Here is a 20,369-nt window from a genome sequence, read left to right on the forward strand (position 1 = left end):
TCAGATGGTTAAGCGTCTGCCTTCGGCTCAGGTCATGATCCCAGGGTCCTGGGATCGAGTCCCACATCGGGCTCCCTGCTCCTTGGGAGCCTGCTTCTCCCTCTGCCTCTCTCTCTCTCTCTCTCTCTGTCTCTCATGAATAAATAAATAAAATCTTAAAAAAAAAAAAAAAGAAATTTGGAGTTCCTTTTCCTAAAGAAACAATGTTAGAATGATAGCTGAATGTGCTTCCTATCTTATTTAACTTAAAACGTACCATTTAAAACTGTACCTCAAACCACCTGTGGTGAAAGACCTACTTGTGTTTAATTTTCAGTCTTGCATAGATCGATGTTTTTGTAAATATACTTACTGATCACAAACTTGAAGGATGTTATGGCAATGTTAAATTTCTATAAAAGTGTTCATGTCTTACTCTCAGTTTCTTACCTTGTGGAATGGTAACAGGTTTTCCTAGTGACCTCAGTTTGCAGACCATATGTTGAGTAGCACTAATTTAAAATATTTTCTGGGGTAGATCAATGCAAGATGTTTCTGGTATTTCAGAGTTGGAACTTAGAACCACATTTTCTATAAAAACAATGTAAATAATACTGTAAGCACTACAATGTAATGGGTCATGATCCCTGGCCTTAAAAATCTCTTACTCTGGAGGCGCCTGGCTGGCTCAATCGGTAGAGCATGGGACTCTTGATCTCTGGGTCGTGAGTTTGAGCCCCATGTTGGACATAGAGTTTAATTTAAAAACAAAAAAAATCTTACTCTAGGAGGACATTGCTATTCTTCTGAAAAGTATGTTGAGTGCCTTTCTGTAAGACACTGCTAGGTGCGAGGGACACTGATGTAATAAAAAGATTGTCTCGAAAGGTAGTATGTGTGTGAAAAAAGTGACAAAAAAGTGGTAAATACAAGTACTTGAGATTAAGCTATGATCATTAAGCTCTGGGATGGTTGGGAATGGGGCCATTATAGAAGAGGGAGCGAGTACTTTGATGGATACTTTATGTAAGCCTCACAATTTTAGGTCATTTCCTCGTTTTATAGATACCAGGTCACAGCTAATAACTGGAGCTAGAATTTAAACTTGGATTTTTCTGTTTGTTTTACCATTCTGACCTGTTTATTTCTACATAGGGCTTTAATGGAGATAAAAAGAAAAGGGTGCCATATTACAGACAGCAATTAGACAAAAGATTTGGCATTTAGGGATTCATTGGAAAATTTGGAGAGAGGAATGATATATTCAGAATGGGGTTTTAAGAAAATTAACCTGGCCTTGGTGTGTAGGTTTAACTCAAGCAATTAAGAATAGGATAGATTTGGTTGTGGCTAATGGATTGTCTTCTAACGTGTGGAAATTATAGAATATCCCCCTTTGTCTTCAGTTATGTTTTGGAGTTTTGCTAATTCTGCTTTGTAAGGTGACATTTATGGAACTATTTTTATAGGTTATCTTTTAGTAAAATGGCATATAGATCTTGTAGATGGCAGATAATACTTTTGAAAATCCTCTTTGGGTATAACTAACATTCAGTAAAATACACCCACCTTAAGTATATAGTTAGTTTTGACAAATGTATACAAGTTAAGAATACATATCCACAATCAAGATATAGAATGTTTCCATCATCTTGAAAAATTCCTTTGGGCCTCTACAGTATCTCCCCTTAATGTACTTTTTTTGAGGTGTGAATTACATGCAGTTAGATTCAGTCTCTTTGGTGTATAGTTCTAAATTTGGACAGCTGTACATAGGTAACAACCACCACTATCAAGATAAAGATTCCTAAAAATTTCCTCATGCCCCTTTTATGGTCAGCCCTCCTCTTCCCACTCCTTATGTGTTTTAAAAATATTATCTGATTCATGTCAGAAAGTAATACACACGAATTACCTGTTTTCAAGAATCCCATTGTGTACCATTTTTATTTTGTTGATACTTAAGTTATAGTTGTTATTCTTCATTTTCTCTCATATTTATGCTTTCAAAACTCTGCTTGGACCCTTCCATTTCTACTCTTCCGTAGTCATTTTGTCCTTTACTGATATCCTAGCATACTTTTCTTAGTAGTGTTCTGGAAATGGCCTGTGAGACCCCCCACCCTGTAGTTTATTAGCATACAGTTTCATGGCTTACCTCGGTAAGAAGATAGAGGCATCCTCACATCTTCTGAAGGATCACTGTCCTCTTTAAGAACGAGAGGAATCCTGGGCAGAGTTACAAAGCTAACTTCTTTATAATATGTTCTTATTTTCAATCATTACTTGCTCCTTAAAACTCTCTTGCCTCAATGTCTTTATATAACTCTTTCCCTCTGATTATAAGAATGACTAGATTGTCACCTTATTGCCTTTTACACTAGTACATTTTTTGAGTAAGGAATCAGTTGCTTCCATTCCCCCAACATCTGTTCTGTCTAGTCCTTTATAATCTGGTGTCTGTCTGTATCACACGACAAAAACTGTTCTAGAAAGTTATGAATGGTTTCTAATTAACTGATTGCTCTCTTTTGCAGTTTAAAGGAACTACAAAAGCCTATGAATGTTTCTGTTTATTCTCTCTCATCTTAATAGTTTTTCTCTTGTTATTGGATAATTTTCAAAAGGATCCATTTAATTTATTTTTCCTTTTCCATTGCTTCTAAAACTAAATGAAAATGACATGTTGAGACAATAAATTACAAATCTATAGCAGATCTGTAATTGTATATTTCACCCCTAATGGAAGAAGAAAGTGATGGTTCTGTATCATTTGTTACGAGATTGAATTTCCATAGCTTTAAAATAATTAAAATTTATTTTATTTAAAATAAAATAGACACTTTCGCATGAACTCTGCTATCCTTATCAAAATTTTCTTTTGAGGGGTGGGAGGGGAAATGTGTCCACACTTTATAGGTAGAGTACTAAAACAGTAAATAATCTTGCCCCTCATTTGGTAATCTTTTTTTTTTTCTGACTTACTCCTTTGGTGTATTTGTGTATTGGGTTGTTTTGTTTTTATGTATATAGAGAGTGTATACATGTAGAGTCATGGGCTTGCACAAAGTTAAGAATAAGAAAATCAAACATTTATAAATGAGCTGAAGTAACTTTGATTTCAGTGTTTTTTTTTAAAGTTTAGGGCTATTTTTATTATAGAGCATTAAAGTGATAAGTTTTTTGTGTTTTGTTTTTTTTTTAGCTTGTCAGCCCATCTGCAGCTTACATTTACTGGTTTCTTCCACAAAAATGGTATGTACTTAAATATATTGGCATTCTAACAATAAAACGCCTCTGTAAATGTAAAAAAAGAAATTATTTTGTGTATGTGTGTAAATTTATAAAATTATACTTGGTGGAAAAAATGTCGATTGTGGTAATTCAGTTTCTCTTTAGTTGACTTCTCCAACAGTTTCAGTTACTACTTTCTGTGGTTGATGATGGGATGTGGGAGATGTAGTTCATACCTGTTTAAACTTTAAAAGTAGAGGTTCTTAAATTTTGTGTGTATAGAAATATTTTGGCAGTTTGTTTAAAATATGTATAGCTGGACAAAGACTCGGATCTAGTAGGGTTTCGATACAGCTTAGGAGTCTGTGTTTTAATAAAGCACCAAGATAATTCAGAAATAGGTTGTTTGAGGAACAAATTTTAAGAAACTGGCTTAAAAGCTTTTGTAGGTGGACCATATATATAAAATCCTGTTCATAGCCTGGTTTCCTTATTGCTTTCCTGCTAGCCATTTAAGTTTTAAGATTTTGAAATTGTTAAAATTATTCAGTGTTGTGTGTGATCATTCTTGAAGGTAAATGTTTGCTGTATGAAATTCCAACTCTTATCTCTAATAAACCATACTTTTTAGGACACTAATTGTTGATAAAAAAAAAAGCTACATAACATTATCTTACCCTACTCAGAGTCATCATCTTTCCAGAGGTTATAACTAGAAAATAATGGGAAAATCTTTTCAATACAATTAAATTTCTTAGATTTTGCCATTTTTTATTTCCAATATTTTTTGGACTTTAAATGGTCTTAGAACCTGAAATAGGTGAAGAGTCCCCTGAGTAGAATCCTTTCTGCATGAGCATTTTTAGTTGATGGTATTGCATCATATTTTTTTTTAATACAGTAATAATAAAATAGAAACAACTACTGCTACCAGTGGGATATATCAATATGTTAGATATTTTACAAGGAAAAGTATATAGTCTTAATTGTTACTTCATTAAAAGAGGTAAAAAAGCATGTTAGGTGAAGTTTCAGTTGGTTTCAAAATGGATAAAATGCTGCTTGACTTAATCCATCTTTATTACCGTGTAATGGAATGAAATCTTTTTAAGAAAACATGTCAAGGTGATCATCCTTGGTATTGTTTAGTAAGAAATAAAGTTTAATAATAATATGGTTATATTAGAACAGTTTGATAACTAGTCAGGTTTTTTATGTAAGAATTTGAAATCTGGTCATATCTCTATTAGCTAATGTAACTTCTGGTTTTGCCTTAGATCTGGTCCATTTTTATATAGAAGTAAACTGAGGAGCATTTTTATGTTTTTTCCTAAATTACTTATAATCATCTTATAGGGTCCTTATTTCTAATCATTCTTTATACTTGGTTTTCTGTCGTACTTTTAAAGTACATGGACTCTAATACTTTAAAGTTTATGGTTTGAATTTTATAGGTTCATTAGCCCTTTGTTCCCAGGGACATACGTAAAACATATGTAAGTTATCCATAACTGAAATTGATGATGGATGTTAATTGAATATTTACTAATTAATATTGTTACTTGATTAATATTTAAGTTGAATCAATTTTACTTGAATTAGTTGAAATTAATTGGAGAGTAGTCTGATTAAACTTTTTTCCTGTCTACATGACAAAATACATAGAGTTCAAAATTGCTCAAATTCACTTGAAGTTTTTATTTTTTCTGATGTTAGAGGTAAATGAGAAAGTAAACTCTGTTGGTACTTCTGTTTCCAGAAAATAATTTCCCATTATAACTTTGAAAATTAGTGGAAGTTGGGAAGAAGCAGCTATATTGCCTCTCTTGTCTAATCAAGGTATATTTGTAGTTTTTTTTTTTTTAAGAAATAATATTTTTAAGAAATCAAGATAGAAAACCAACATCAAGATCCCTAAAATCTGATTATTTTTCCTTTTGTTTTTAAATGAAGACTTTTGTTTATATATTACTATTTGAAACTGCTTAGAATGAATACACAAAGATTATTAGGGTACTATTTTCATGGTGAGTATGGTTTGGAGAGCATTTTTGTTACTGCATTTTAAACACTGAATTTTTTATTTCCTGCCTGAATACAACTTTCAAAGAGACTGATTGTATTTTATGCACACACCCTATATAAGAAGAATGTTTTTAAGTAGAAAAAAGTGTTGTCCAAAATCTCAGAAGGAAAATTATTTTTGTTTGTTTATAGATTCAGCTGTTATAGTAGTTCTGTATATTATTGAAACCTAGTGATGATTGATTAAATAGTTTGAACTATTAATAATGCCTCTGGGATTAAAGACAAGTTATAGAGAAGTACTTTAGAACCTTAATTTGTAAAAGCCTTTGTCAGTTAATTGATAACAGAGAATATAGACATAATATTATTTAAAATTAAAATCCCTAAACTTTGTAAACCAAGAGAGATTCCCCTAGGTAGTAAATAATATCCTAAATTTAGCTATCCTGTTCAGGCTTTAGAGAAATTCTAGGGAAAAGGTAAAAAACTATCTTTCTTTTGAAATGATAATATAGTTGTTTATATAACTTTTACATATGAAATCCATTATTTTAATTCCTTTGATCACAAGTCCTAGTCAAATCAAAGAACTTTTTGGTTTGATATTGCTGTGCATTCAAAATAAAAAATATATAATAGTAACTAACTAGTTCAATTTAAGTGTATCTTAAACTAAGTAATTTTTCTAATAATAGATTTTGGGAGAAGGAAAAAAATTTTAAATGTTTATTTTGTGTGTGGCTGTCTGTCTTGACTGTCTCATTTGTGTTTTCTGCCAAGAAGCTTTAACTGTATTTGTCAAAAACACTTTTCGACTAGTAGTTTATTATATTCTTATTATCATAAATGTTAAATCTTTATAGCCATATAATCAGTAAATGTTTTTAGTATTAATTAAAATAATTGAACATCTTATTTGAATCAAAAGGAAATCACAGTATTGTAGGAAGGTAATTATAATTGTATTGTGAAAGGTTTATTTAAATGACTATATATAAAGGCTTTTAAAGAGTGTTGCAAATTGGAACTGGTTTTGGGGGAAAAAATGAGTAAACTTATGAGAAGTCTTTATTATAGGAAGTCTTTTTTTTGGAAATTCCCAGACTTCTTAGGAAAATGAGTACAATACTTATATTTTTAAACAAAAACATTTTTAAAGTTTTGATTTTCTATTTAGATAAACCATCACAAAACTCAGAAAATGAACAAAATTCTGTTACCTTGGAAGTCCTGCTTGTGAAGGTTTGCCACAAAAAAAGAAAGGTAACATATAACACAATATTGGTAGATTGAGGAATAATTTTTTAATTGAGTATGTTCATGCATATATATTGTGCTTTTAAACCTTGAAAGCTTTTTCTTTTTTTTTTTTGAGAGAGAGAGAGAGAGAGAGAGAGCGAGCGCATGTTGGGGGGAGGGGCAGAGGGAGAGGGTGCAGGAGAGTCCCAAGCCGACTCTGCAACAAGCACAGAGCACGGAGCCCAAGGAGGGGCTCAATCCCACAGCCCCAAGATCACACTCTGAGCTGAAACCAAGTTGGACGCCCAACCGACTGTGCCACTGAGGTACCCCAAACCTTGAAAGCTTTTAAATATGGTGATGGCTGAATTAAAAAACTGATAACCTTTTTTGCCAACTGTCCAGATCTTGTTTTTTCTGGGCTGGCTGAGGTATCTGCATAAAACTTTCTGCTATAGGAGTTTTACGTTGAAGGGAAGAAGCTATCTTTTAGCACTTTAGGACATAAATTCAGATGCTTCCCTACCACTTCGATCTCTCAGCTTTTTAGCAATTTGTACCAATTGAAATTTAAATAACGGCTGCAAGAGTTTTTCCCAAAAGGATTACCTCTTGTAACACTACTCTCGGGCAAAGAAATTCTGTTGCCAGTGTTATTAGCCATTGACCTATTAATACATTGCCTCAAGTTTTTATTTATAAGGTCACATCTTTTCACCACAGAAACATGTTATGATAGTTAAATTTTCTCAGCAACCCACTAAAGCCAACAGATACACGTTTAGTAGCTTTAAGATCTTGGGTATTTTAAGATTAGGAATGACCTATATAGAGGTTCCTATTGTTGATGTTCTTCCAAAATCATAGTATGGTGACACAGGGCTTGAGCACTACTAAAGCACTGGTATGGAGTGGACTAAGATGATAGGAGACAACAGTGTAAGTATATATTCAAAACTTTAACTTAAGAAATATCATTCCCCACTCCCATGCAATCTCCATATGCATGATAAGCAATGATGTGAACATTCTTAAAAATTCAGGCAAAAAAAAATGTGAATATAATTATAGTGTCCTTCTTGTGTTTCAAAAAAATAATAGGTGTAAACATTTGTTTAGAAGGATATACATAGGGGCGCCTGGGTGGCTCAGTCATTAAGCATCTGCCTTCGGCTTAGGTCATGATCCCAGGGTCCTTGGATCGAGCCCCGCATCGGGCTTCCCCACTCAACAGAAAGCCTGCTTCTTCCTCTCCCACTCCCCCTGTTTGTGTTCCCTCTCTTACTGTGTCTCTGTCAAATAAATAAAATCTTTAAAAAAAAAAAAAAAAAAAGAAGGATATACATAACCAACTGCCATTACTAGTCATCTCTGGAGTTCTAGGACCTGGGGGAGGTGGGGGTAACTTACGTATTTCTCATTTTATACTTCTTTGTAGAGTGGAATTTTTTTTTAATAAGAATGTATTCTGTTTTCAAAAAGAAGCCACTATCTTGTTATAAAGGTCTTCCACATCTTCCAGTTTTTCAACTAAGCATAATTCCAGTTATATAATTACAAAATATTATTCATAAGATGAACAATATTGCTTCTATTAAGCAACATTTAAATACATGGATTTACTATTTCATAACGTTGACAGTGATGTTTTTATAATCATCTTTTTTCATTTCTAATGGTCCTATCAATTATTTTGTTAAAATAGAAAATTTAAGGGGCGCCTGAGTGGCTCAGTCCGTTAAGCGTCTGCCTTCGGCTCAGGTCATGATCCGTCCTGGGATCGAGCCCCGCATCAGGCTCCCTGCTCAGCAGGAAGCCTGCTTCTCCCTCTCCCACTCCCCCTGCTTGTGTTCCCTCTCTTACTTTCTCTCTCTCTCTGTCAAACAAATAAATAAAATCTTTAAAAAAATAAAATAAAATAGGGGTGCCTGGGTGGCTCAGATGGTTAAGCGTCTGCCTTCGGTTCAGGTCATGATCCCAGGGTCCTGGGATCGAGTCCCGCATCGGGCTCCCTGCTCCTTGGGAGCCTGCTTCTCCCTCTGCGCCTCTCTCTCTCTCTCTCTGTCTCTCATGAATAAGTAAATAAAATCTTTAAAAAAAAATCTATAAAAAAAATAAAATAGAAAATTTAAGGGGAAAGATTACTAATTTATATGAGCTTAACATTTTAAGCTTGGTTTTAATTCCATATTTCCAATTTATTTTTTATCCATATTTCTAATTTAAAACTATTTCAGATGACCATCAGCTAAATATTGGATATACTGTATCATTTTCATTATATTGAAGAAATCCTCAATAGTATTTGGGATATAGCTGTTCCAAATTTTCTTTTTGCTTCATCACAATTTTCAGAAGTATGGTTAGAATTTTAGCATGCCATTTGGTAATGATGTTTCCTATATCTGTGATTATAAGTTTTATTATAATTCTTACAAGAATTGCACATGCATAAATAAGTATAATTTCATAATTTTGCCTTTGCAGGATGTAAGTTGTCCAATAAGGCAAGTTCCTACAGGTAAAAAGCAGGTGCCTTTGAATCCTGATCTCAATCAAACAAAACCTGGAAATTTCCCGTCCCTTGCAGTTTCCAGTAATGAATTTGAACCTAGTAACAGCCATATGGTGAAGTCTTACTCATTGCTATTTAGAGTGACTCGTCCAGGAAGAAGAGAGTTTAATGGAATGATTAATGGAGAAACCAATGAAAATATTGGTAATTTTTATTTTAATAGTTTTATTTTAAACTTTGCTTTTCCAAGGAAGAAAATAGTGCAGAACTAGAAGTAAATTGCATGCATTCTAAAGGCATGAAATGACCTCTATTTGCAGATATTTTACAGTCTGATGAGATAATTAATTTTATGGTAGATTACCCTAGAGCTTAAACGGTTGGCTGTTGTGCTGTACTAGGTATTTAATCTGTAAAGTTCTCATTTTTACATGATGAAACATATTTCATGTAGTAAAAAAAGTACGTTGAACACTGGATGGAGAAGACTGGTATTTCAAATTAGTCTCTCAGCAAACAAAACAATGAATTCATCCCCCCCCCCACATTTTATTGTGAAAAATTTCATACATATGTGACTGTCCAAAGAGTTTTATATAGTGAACATTGTCTACCCAGCACTTAGATTCTATAATTAAGATTTTATTATATTTGCTTATCAATATCTGTCCTTCTGTCTTCCCAACAGTTCTGAATCCACATTTGAGGTAATCATTCAACCAACATATAAGTGCTGGAAATACCAAGATCATTAAAACATTCAGTCCTATCCTCCAGAAACTCACAAAAGCTGACCTAGAGTGCAGAGATAGATATAAGTAATTGTAGCAAAATGATGTTGAATGGTATAATAGAGGTATATGTGAAGTTCAGTGGAGAGGCACCATTGGGGAAATAATCTTTGAGTCTTGAAGTAGCCTTTGGAGTTGAAAAGTAACCATAAGTGAGGATTTTTTTCTCCTTGCCTAGTAAGGACATACACATACGGTAAAACATAAAATTGAAAAGTGTAAGTCTGGACATTATATCACAAATTAATTGTAATTTGTACCTAATTTGGGATAAGGGATCATATAAAAAAAAAGACCTTTGTGTTTGAATATTTGACTTATAAGAAATGTTTGTGAAATTCAGATGTCAATGAAGAACTTCCAGCTAGAAGAAAACGAAATCGTGAAGATGGGGAAAAGACATTTGTTGCACAAATGACCGTATTTGATAAAAACAGGTAATGTTGATGGACAAGTGAGGTTCCCTTAATGTTCTAGAAATGTTGTTATTCTGAAGAATAATATAGTGGTGATATTTCTTTGCCTTTGTTTCTCTTTATTCTTATAAATGATAAAACAAGTTTGTAAATACTGAATTTTTCTCTTTGTCACATAGAAAGCAATAAACATAGATGAGTTGCTATTTGAATGGCTCAGTTAAGATTGTTTATTAGGCATGTCACTTCTGAGTGTCTACTCTTTGTCAGACACTGTTCTAGGCAGTGAAAAGGCAACAAAATCCCTGCCTTCGTGGGACTTAACTTCTAGTGGAAGAAACAGACACCACCACCCAGAAATTACAGTAACTCACTATTGGTGAGTGCTGTGAAGAAAAATAGAATAAATGGTTGTTTTATAGAGAAAGGTCTAGGAGAAGGTAATATTTGAAAGAGACCTGAATGAAATGGGCCATGTGCAAATCTTGAGGTTATGTATTATCAAATTAAGGAAGAAATCTGTGTGTTGTCATCGTGTGGCTCTGTGTATTTGGCACAGGGTAGCAAAGAACACCTGGATTTGTCACCATCTCCAGTTTTGGGGGAGTGAAGCATCTTAGTGCCAGTAAAAGAATATCTAGGAGGCAAAGGCAGCATTCTTTTTTGACAGGATTGGGGAACCTGTAATGTGCCATGAGTTCTTGTTTTTGTCTGCTTGCTGGTAGTTAACACAGTTCACTGTTAGTTAGGCATAGGGGAAACAGGCAAGTAAAGCAATTAGTACATTCCTCCTACTCTTTAAAAAGTACTGTCGCTTATTAGCCACCAGGTGAGGAAAGTTACAAGTCTTTTAATAGGAAAGCAAAGATGGTTAGGATAATGCCATAAATGTTGGCTACTGTATTGCTGTATTGTGTTAGAATAAATCACTTAATATTACTATTAGAATATATCACTTTATATTAAACCATTATAGTGTCTTCTTAAAGTCAGAAATTTGTAGGTTAGAGATTTAAATGGGAAACAATAGAAACATGTTTTAGGAGATCATAGTTAAAGTTTATGGGAGAAGCAACTGGGATGTGACACAGTGGGCTTCATTGATGTTGGTCAGTATTCTGTTTTAGGCAGCATGGGGGTGGGTATTGTGTGCTTTTTAAAATTCTTTCTGCCTTACACATGTATTAACATATTCCTTGTATGTATGAAATGCTGCTTTCTATTTAATGACTAAAAGTACCAAGTAGAAACCATGGGAGAATTTTCCCCCGATAATTTTGAAAATTTCTAAACTATAAAAAAGTTGAACAATATAGATAGATCATTAATACCCACATACCCTTTACCTAGATTCATCAGTCATTAACATTTTACCACATTTGCTTTATTTGTGAGTGTGTATTTAATCTTGTGCTTAACCATTTTAAAGTTAGAATGTGACATACTACTTCATTCCTCACTCCTGAACATTTCAGTATGTATTTCCTAAAAACAAGGACAGTTTCCTTCATAACCACTGGTGTAACCAATACACCTGTCATACTCAGGAACTTTAACATAACACAACAAATACTATCCCCAGTTGACCACAATAATGCCCCTCGTAGCTGTCCCATCTCCACCCCCACCCCATGGGTTGTGATCTGTAGCAAGTTGCCATATCTATTCAGTCTCCTTCCAGTTGGGATAGTTCTCCAACCCTTTGTTTTCTCTTTTGTTTTTGCCTTTTGTGAAACTTTTTATTGTTAATTATAATTTGAATATTGCCTTTTTTACGTGATACTCCTTTCAGGTGTACAACATAGTGATTCCAACAGTTGCATACATTTTGTGGTGCTCACCACGATAAGTGTAGTCACCATAGAAAGTTATTACAGTATGATTGACTGTATTCCGTATCTCATACTTCTCATCCCTGTGACTTATTTATTTTATAACTGGAAGTTTTTACCTCCTAATCCCCTTCACCTATTTTGCTTTTCCCCCACACTCCTCCCCTCTGGCAACCACTAGTTTGTTTTCTGTATTTATGAGTCTGTCTTTCTCTTTTCGTTGTTATTTGTGACACTTTTTTAAAGTACAGGCCTGGGGGGGTGGGGGGATGGGAGCCTGGTGATGGGTATTAAAGAGGGCATGTATTGAATGGAGCACTGGGTGTTATATGCAGACAATCATGGAACACTACATCAAAAACTAAATGATGTATGGTGATTAACATAACATAATAAAATTTAAAAAAGTTAAAGTACAGGCCTGTAGTTCTGCAAAATGTCTCTCAGTTTATGATTAGATTCAGGTTAAACATTTTGGGCAGGATACCCTGAACAGTAATGTGTTCTTTGTGTACATCACAGATGCAGGTAAAATTAGGTTTGATCACTTGGTTATGGTGGTGGTCACAGTATTTCTCCATTGTAACGGTATCTTTTCCCTTTAATTAATTAATACATAATTTCTATGGTAATCTCAGTTTCAACTGGGTAAATGTGCATTTTCTGCCCAAAAACCTTCCACCCAAAAGTTTAGCATCCATCAGTGATTCTTGCTTGAAAAAATTATTCCTATGGCAGCTGCCAAAATGTTAACATTCTGTCATTTCTTCCATGTTTATAGGCATTTTTTCCTATAAAATAGAAGAGCATTCCTCTCAACTTATTTTTATCAATTTTTTAATCTATTTCTTCTTAATCAGTAACAAATTCCATTTTTATTCATTCTGCTTTAATCTACTCATGTTGTATTCATTTTAATGCTCAGGTTGTCCCAAATTTAGTCAGGAGGAGCCCCTCTAAACAGGGTCCAATATGTCTTTTTTACTTAATTTTTTGTTGTTTTTCCTTACTTTCTGAATAATAAGATAGCCCAGGCTTACATTCTCCCTCTCCTACTTCTGCTCTGGAATTGGCCATTTCTTCAGTCTTGATTCCCTTTTTTTTCCTTTTAAAGATTTTATTTGAGAGAGAGCAAGCATGCACTAGTGTGAACGAGGGGAGTGTCAGAGGGGGAGGGAGAGGATCTCAAGCAGGCTTTGCTTAGTGCAGAGCCCGACATGGGGGTTGGGCTTGATCTCATGACCCTGAGATCATGACCTGAGCCAAAACCAAGAGTCAGATGCTTAACTGACTGAGCCACCCAGGTGTCCCCCACCCCCTTGCCTTTTTTTTTTTTTTTTAAGTGGGCTCCACACTGTGGAGCCCAAAAAAATATTTTTTATTTTTTAAAGTAATGTCTATACCCAGCATGGGGCTTGAACTCACAACCCCAGGATCAAGAGTTACAGGTTCTTCTGACTGAGCCAGTCAGGCGCTCCTAGTCTTGATTCCTTTTAATGGAGGAAAAGTATTTGCAAGCCAAGATCTGAGGAGTTAGATGTGTAAAAAGTTCTTTTTATAATCTCAAAGAAGTTAAGGTCTCCTTAAAGAATGACCACAATTCAAAAACCATATAGAGAAAGTATGAAATATTAAGCAAAATTAAAAACTTATTCTGAAAACAAAGAAGTCCTCTTAAACTAAATCAAAAATAAAATGACAATGATGACAAGGGAGAATTAACTTCAACTCCTGCTGTAGATTGATGTCTCATTTCTTTAATGTAATAAGATCATACTCATTAAAATACCACAGCCCAGTAGAAGAATGAGCTAGAGATAAAAATGTTTACAAAAAAGGAAAATATTTGTGGTTCTTAAACATTTAAAAGATAAGACATCTGAATATAAAAGTACACTGAGATGTCATTTTTTCACTTACCAGTTTGGCAGAGATCAAAAAACTGATAAAGCACTGTTGATGAGGCTGTGGGAAAAAAAGGGCCTCCTCATGCATTACAGGTAGGAGAGTAAATTGGATTGTAGCTATCAAATGTACAACTATAAAATAGAATATTATGTAGCCATGTAAATGCATGAGGGAAGCTTCGTTTCAGTTTAGAAGTATATGAATGTATTATTACCTATACAAATACATAAAAATAGCTTTTTAAAATGTTAAGTTGAATAGCTTTACTACTACACTGTTGAAGTAGAATAAATTCAAGGCGCACAGCATAAAGACAAAAATTCTTAAGTCTCAAAATCATTTGGTATTAAGATCAGACTTAGAGATAGGCTACCCAGATTCAGTTGCTAGCGCTGCCTACTTTGTCACCTTAAGTCAAGCTACTTAATCCTTTTGCATCAGTTTCTTCTTCTGAAGAGTGGAGTAATCTACTTCATAGAGTTGGGAAAATTAAGTGAAACATGTAAAGTCTTCCAAATAATGCCTGGCACATAGTAAGCACTCAATAAATGTTAGCTGTCCTAACAGAACTATTCCAAGACTGATGAAGAGAAACCAGATTCCTGTGACATACAATTAATCATTGAGCATGGTTGAAGAATGGTGTTTAGGGTAGTAGTGTTACCAGTGTTAAAAGGTATGAAAAAAAATAATACAAACTGTATGTACACACACATATATGCACACATACGTTAAAACTATACTGTGAGTATGGGCATAATTCTTTGATTCAACTGGTATTTCATTCATTTATTCATCCATGAAATGTTTATTGAGCACCTATATGTGCCAGGTGCCCCCAGGATCTTAGAGTTACTAGAGTCATAATCATCAAGTTTACTGGTCATGAATGAAATTCAAGAATTCTAGTTCAAATTTTTTCAATAGTCAGAAATGACAGAGGCATAATTCTTAGTGGTTACCTAACGCAAGTATTGTAACACTGTTGTTATCCCATTTTCTTAAAGTATAAAGCCTACACTTGTGCTTTATACTTAATGTTTAAAATTTACCAAGTTTTGAGAATTTAGGCATATATTATATGTTAGTATAATAAGTTGTATCTGACTAGCCACAGTAACGAAATAATTCTCTAGTAGTAATAGTTATTAGTGCAAATCAAAATTGCTTTTGTCAGGAATGGAGAGTAGGTATATTTCAAAATTTCGTTGGGTATGTAAGCTAGTTTATAAATTTAATAAATGCTCTTTAGTATAAATCTGAAGATGTAGAATTTGTGTACTTACAATAATACACAGGTTACTTTAAAGTGTATGTGTTTGTCTAACAGGCGCTTACAGCTTTTAGATGGGGAATATGAAGTAGCCATGCAGGAAATGGAAGAATGTCCAATAAGCAAGAAAAGAGCAACATGGGAGACTATTCTTGATGGGAAGGTATGGACTGCTTAGAAGGTGGAGCACATTATAGTCATGAACTCCCATTTTTGATTGATGTTTTCTTTCCCAGATGCAAATTCATGTTGGAAGTAGGGTCCTTTGTGTTTATACTTTGAAATATACAAGTAAAGATTACCTAGTCAAAGTATTCAATGGAAAGCACTGTCCTTGGAGCCAGAGTACTAGGTTCAAATCTCCACACCTAGCTGTGTGGCATTCTGGCAAGTTATTTAAGCTTTTGTGTGTCAGTTTTCTCATCTAGAAAACGAGGCATAGAATTGATGGATTAAATGAAATAAATATGCTTAGCATCGTGCCTGGCATAAAATAAGTGCTCAATAAATGTTAACTACTATTATACCTGCAACCAGTACTACACTATGTGTTAGCTAACTTGAATTAAAAACAACAGCAACAACAAACTGTTGTAAATCCTGCTCATAGTAACAGCAGGCAACATATGATGACCAATAATGCATTTGTCAAGAAATCTGCAGAACTTAGATAAATCATACTTAAAGTAACTTTTCTGAGACTTAAAAGAATAAATATATTTCTTGGGTAGGCAGACGCAACGGAATAAATTAGTCACTTATTTCCAAATATGTTATGTCAGTGTGCCGTCACAAACAAAATCCTAGGATTTTTTTAAGCCTTAAAATTAGTCTCAAGTTAACCTAGGACAATATGTAATAATAGTAAGGAATATTGTGGAAGTTTTCTAAGAACATTTACTTAACGGATAGTAGAACATACTATACAGGTAAAAAAAAAAACCAAAAAACCTTAAATTGTATGGTATAATAAACATAGGAATAGATGAGTGGATCACTGAAGCATTGTTTTAAAATAGTTCCATGTGCATTTGGACTTCAGCCTGTGATAAAATTGGTATTAGATCTGTGTGGAAAAGATCATTCATTCATTGTGACAGAACTGGTCTCTAGCCATCTGAAAATAAACTTAGACCTCATAAATTCCGGAAGACTCATGTAAAAATTAACATTACATAACTTCAGAAAAAAATGGAGATGAATATTAATATAATCTTAATATGAAGAAAGCTCTTACAAGTATGATGCAAAAGTTAGAAAGCATAAAATAACTAATGAAAGTGAATCATTTCTCCACTAAAAATCTAAAGTTAAAAACAAGTGATAGGCCAGGGAAAAAGTAACATACAAAAAGCTAATATGAATGTGTAATTTTATAAATCAATAAGAAAAATAAGCAATCTAATTAGAAAAATGGTTAAAGGACAATCAGGCGATTCTTACGGCAACAAGTATAGATGACTAGCTAGCAAGCTTTTAAAAAGATTCAACCTTCTTAGTATTCAAAGACGTGTAAACAAAATCAGAGATAATACTTCACTAATTTGACAGAAAGATTGACAGTGTCTAGTTTGAGATGTGAGGACATGTATTCTCACATAATGCTTCAATGTGAGAATAACTGGGGACAGCCTTACTGGAGGGCAGACTGGCAATATGGATGACATTTTAAATTGTGTTTATAGGCATTAACAATTAAGCCCAGTTCCTCAGTTTTGTCACAAGGTATAGTAACTGGTTAACTGAAAAGATGTAGATTTTTACAGTGGAGAAATGATTCACTTTCATTAGTTATTTTATTTTGACAGATGCTGTCAAAAATTTTTAAGTAGTGAGAAGTTGGAAATACCTTAAATCTAAAAAGATAGTTTAAAAAGAACAGTACTTTGACAAGATTTCCATGGTATTTCATTTTTACTTAATAATATACATATTCCTACTTTTTCTAAAATTAATGGTGGTTACCTCTAAGTGATGGGATTTTAAATTTTTATTTTTTATGCTTATCTACAGTGTTTGAATTTCATGCAGTTGTTCATTATGTTTTAAATTTCTTTTAAAGTTTAAATTTTTATTCACAAGAAAATAAGAATTACATGAGTTGTTGGTTTTTCCCAAGAAATTGAAACAATAGGGCATCCCTTTAAAGTCAGAGCATTTAGATATGGTTCTTTTTAAAAGCTTTGTGGTATTCTTTTAAATAAATGTCTCATAATTTACTAAACCAATGCTATTTTAATGGATAATTCAATTATATTAATTTTTTTTACCTTTTCACAAATGTGAATATACTAGTATATATATATCTTTATGCATTGCAAATATTTTTATGAGATAAATACCTAGATATGGGGAGACTTACTTTTTCAAAACTGGTTTATGAAAGCACACTTTTACTTCATTCCTGTCCAAAATTAATAGTTTTAAGAGGATTATTTGTAATAAAGATGTAGGAGTTTAGGCTTGTATGGCAGTAAAAGAAACAGGTTTCTTTTCTTTCTTTTTTTTTTTAAGATTTTATTCATTTATTTGAGAGAGGGAATGGGCAGAGGGAGAGGGAGAAGCAGACTCCCCGCTGAATAGGGAGCCCGATGTAGGGCTCCATTCCAGGACCCTGGGATCATGACCTGAGCCAAAGGCAGCTGCTTAACTGATTGAGTCACCCAGGTGTCCCATTAAACAGGTTTCTATGGAAGAGCATGAAAGCAGTCTTTCAGAAGATTATTTGGTCTTCTATCTATGAATTGAGAAGTAAAAATTAGAAGGAGGAGAGCAGCTGAGATACTGTAGTAATAAGGTAGTAAGGATCTATACTTGGTGATTATGTAAGAGAAACAAAAGAAAAATAGGAGTCAAATATAGAATAAAAAAATAAATAAAAAAAAATAGGAGTCAAATGTAATTCTGAAGTTTTTAGGTTAAGGTTCCTGGTAGAATGATAATGCTAGGAACAAAACTAATTATACCTGGGAAGGAAAGAAAATAGAATCATGTCTAAATATATTTTTAGTTCAAGGTGACATTGATGTCATCCAAATGGCAGTGTCCACGAGGCAGTTGAGATACACAGTTTTGGACCTCCAGTATAAAGAATGGAGAATCAATTTGGGATCATCAGCCTTAAGTAAATCCTTAAGGACAGGTGAGAGATTAGGGCAAATGGCTAAATATTAGCTAGGAATTAAGGAGACCAGGAGAAGAGTCATCTTATAAGTGATTAGAGGTTGAGGAGGAAAGCCAAGAGAGTTCAGAGTCCCAAAACCCAAACAGGAGAAACAAGGGCAGCTGTCGTTGAAGCTGAAGAAGTCAGGGAAAATTACTAATCTCTGTAAGCGTTCAATTTACAAAAAGAAAGTAGTTGGTCATCTAACAGGTGGCAAACCGGCAAGCTTTGGTTACCACAGTTTTTCTGTTTTTAAAACCATTTTTCATTGACTACCAACATGTAAGAATAGGAAGATTTCCCATGAGAACTTGGATTTCTGACTTCTTTTGAAAAGATCTGAAAATCTGGCTGTGCTGGGGCTCTGTTTGCACATGGCAACAATTCATCCATTGCTGTTAAGTGGCTGCCTCTTCAGGCAACCTGAGCCCTCTGGTACTTCAGTCTGTACTGCGCCATATATGTGCTTTACTTGCCTGGCCATCTCTGTTGGCATTTTAGGTTTTCAAATCCACATTAATTTATCATAATAGGTATCAGGAGGTTTTTTTTGTTCCTATGATTTCTTTCAATTCATTATGTGGAACCTTCACTCTTTTCATATGTTTTCTTTTTTAGAGGCTGCCTCCATTTGAAACATTTTCTCAGGGACCTACATTGCAGTTCACTCTTCGTTGGACAGGAGAAACCAGTGACAAATCTACAGCTCCTATTGCCAAGCCTCTTGCCACTAGAAATTCAGAGAGTCTTCATCAAGAAAACAAGCCTGGTTCAGTTAAACCTACTCAGACTATAGGTAAGAAAACATTACTGTCAAAATAGTACTTTGCAAGGGTGCCTGGCTGGCTCGGAATAACTCTTGATCTCGGGATTGTGAGTTTGAGCCCCACATTGGGTGTAGAGGTTACCAAAAAAAATAAACTTAAAATAATAGTAATGTTTTGTAGAGTTAGCACTTGGCTTCAGATTAATTTGTTTGCCATTTGCTCTAATAATTATTCTTTGGGAAATATCAGCAGTTCTTTATGTTTTGTGACAGATGTATCTGGGAATTTTTTTTAAAAAGCTTTAAAAGCATGATGAAATATATAGTGTATATATAGTATATGTGTGTATATATATATATATATATATATATATGCCATATGTTATATAACACCATCTATAGATAGCCTCATGTCAATTTAGGACAAGTTTTTCCACCAAATAAATTTCTCTGAAGCTCATGAGAAAAACAGTTGGTTTTCATACCTTTTTAGATTTTGGAACTGCAGCTATATAAAGGGTTTTGGAACTGTATGCTTTTTATAATTCATGTAAAGATTTGTATATGTTGTAGAACTGAATTCAGTATTTCAGAGTGTTTTTGCAGTTTTAGGGCTGGAAGAGGATCATCATAACTTGAATTTTACCAGGTTAAATTTTGCAGGAAATTTTTAGAGGAAAAAGACTTACAAATGGAGTTAACTCTGCTGAGTTAAGGCTCAGGTGCAGTGTAGTGTTCTGTCATCTTGTATCTGCCTAATAGGAACACTGTCCTCAATTGAGAGCATCTATATGTTTTTATCTAACTCTATTTAAAGAAGACAGAAGGCTTAAGACCGCTGTCTTTGACATTGACCACTCATGTCCACTCATTGTAAGTTACCGTTAATGAGTCAAAGAGATGTAAGAAATGGCCTGTGTCAGAGCAAAGATTTCCCAAGTAAATTGTGGTCTGGGCACTTCTTAAAGTACTCTGTGGCCAGTCTAATAGGTAAGTGTTTCAAAGAAACTGAGAAAGAAAGTTTTATACAAAATTGTACATATGAAATGGTTAGTTATGTCAGGGAAAAGAAAAACATTTTAAGTCTGTAAAGAAATATACCAAAATTATTAATCCATTATCTTTTGGATTTGGGGTGATACTAATACAGTCATTTTTAATTTTTGTTAAATCAACACTTGGTGGATATCTGCTCACTGTTGTGCACTGAGAATACAAAGACCAA

At 33.8% G+C, this 20,369-nt stretch overlaps 1 protein-coding gene across 3 annotated transcripts in view; it reads left to right on the plus strand.

Moving 5' to 3' along the window:
- Window positions 1–20,369, plus strand: part of SUZ12 (SUZ12 polycomb repressive complex 2 subunit) — a 42,917-nt gene that overhangs the window by 13,891 nt on the left and 8,657 nt on the right. For all 3 annotated transcript variants that reach the window (XM_035027776.1, XM_035027773.1, XM_035027775.1), the window contains 6 exons: window positions 3,185–3,234; window positions 6,419–6,504; window positions 8,968–9,199; window positions 10,130–10,223; window positions 15,273–15,378; window positions 18,997–19,174. In XM_035027776.1, coding sequence (XP_034883667.1) covers window positions 3,185–3,234; window positions 6,419–6,504; window positions 8,968–9,199; window positions 10,130–10,223; window positions 15,273–15,378; window positions 18,997–19,174 — 746 coding nt within the window. The remainder of the gene's footprint in view (window positions 1–3,184; window positions 3,235–6,418; window positions 6,505–8,967; window positions 9,200–10,129; window positions 10,224–15,272; window positions 15,379–18,996; window positions 19,175–20,369) is intronic.

This window comes from Mirounga leonina, unplaced genomic scaffold (assembly GCF_011800145.1).
Source record: "Mirounga leonina isolate KUSES-001 unplaced genomic scaffold, KU_Mleo_1.0 Mir_200, whole genome shotgun sequence".
Taxonomy (NCBI): Eukaryota; Metazoa; Chordata; class Mammalia; order Carnivora; family Phocidae; genus Mirounga; species Mirounga leonina.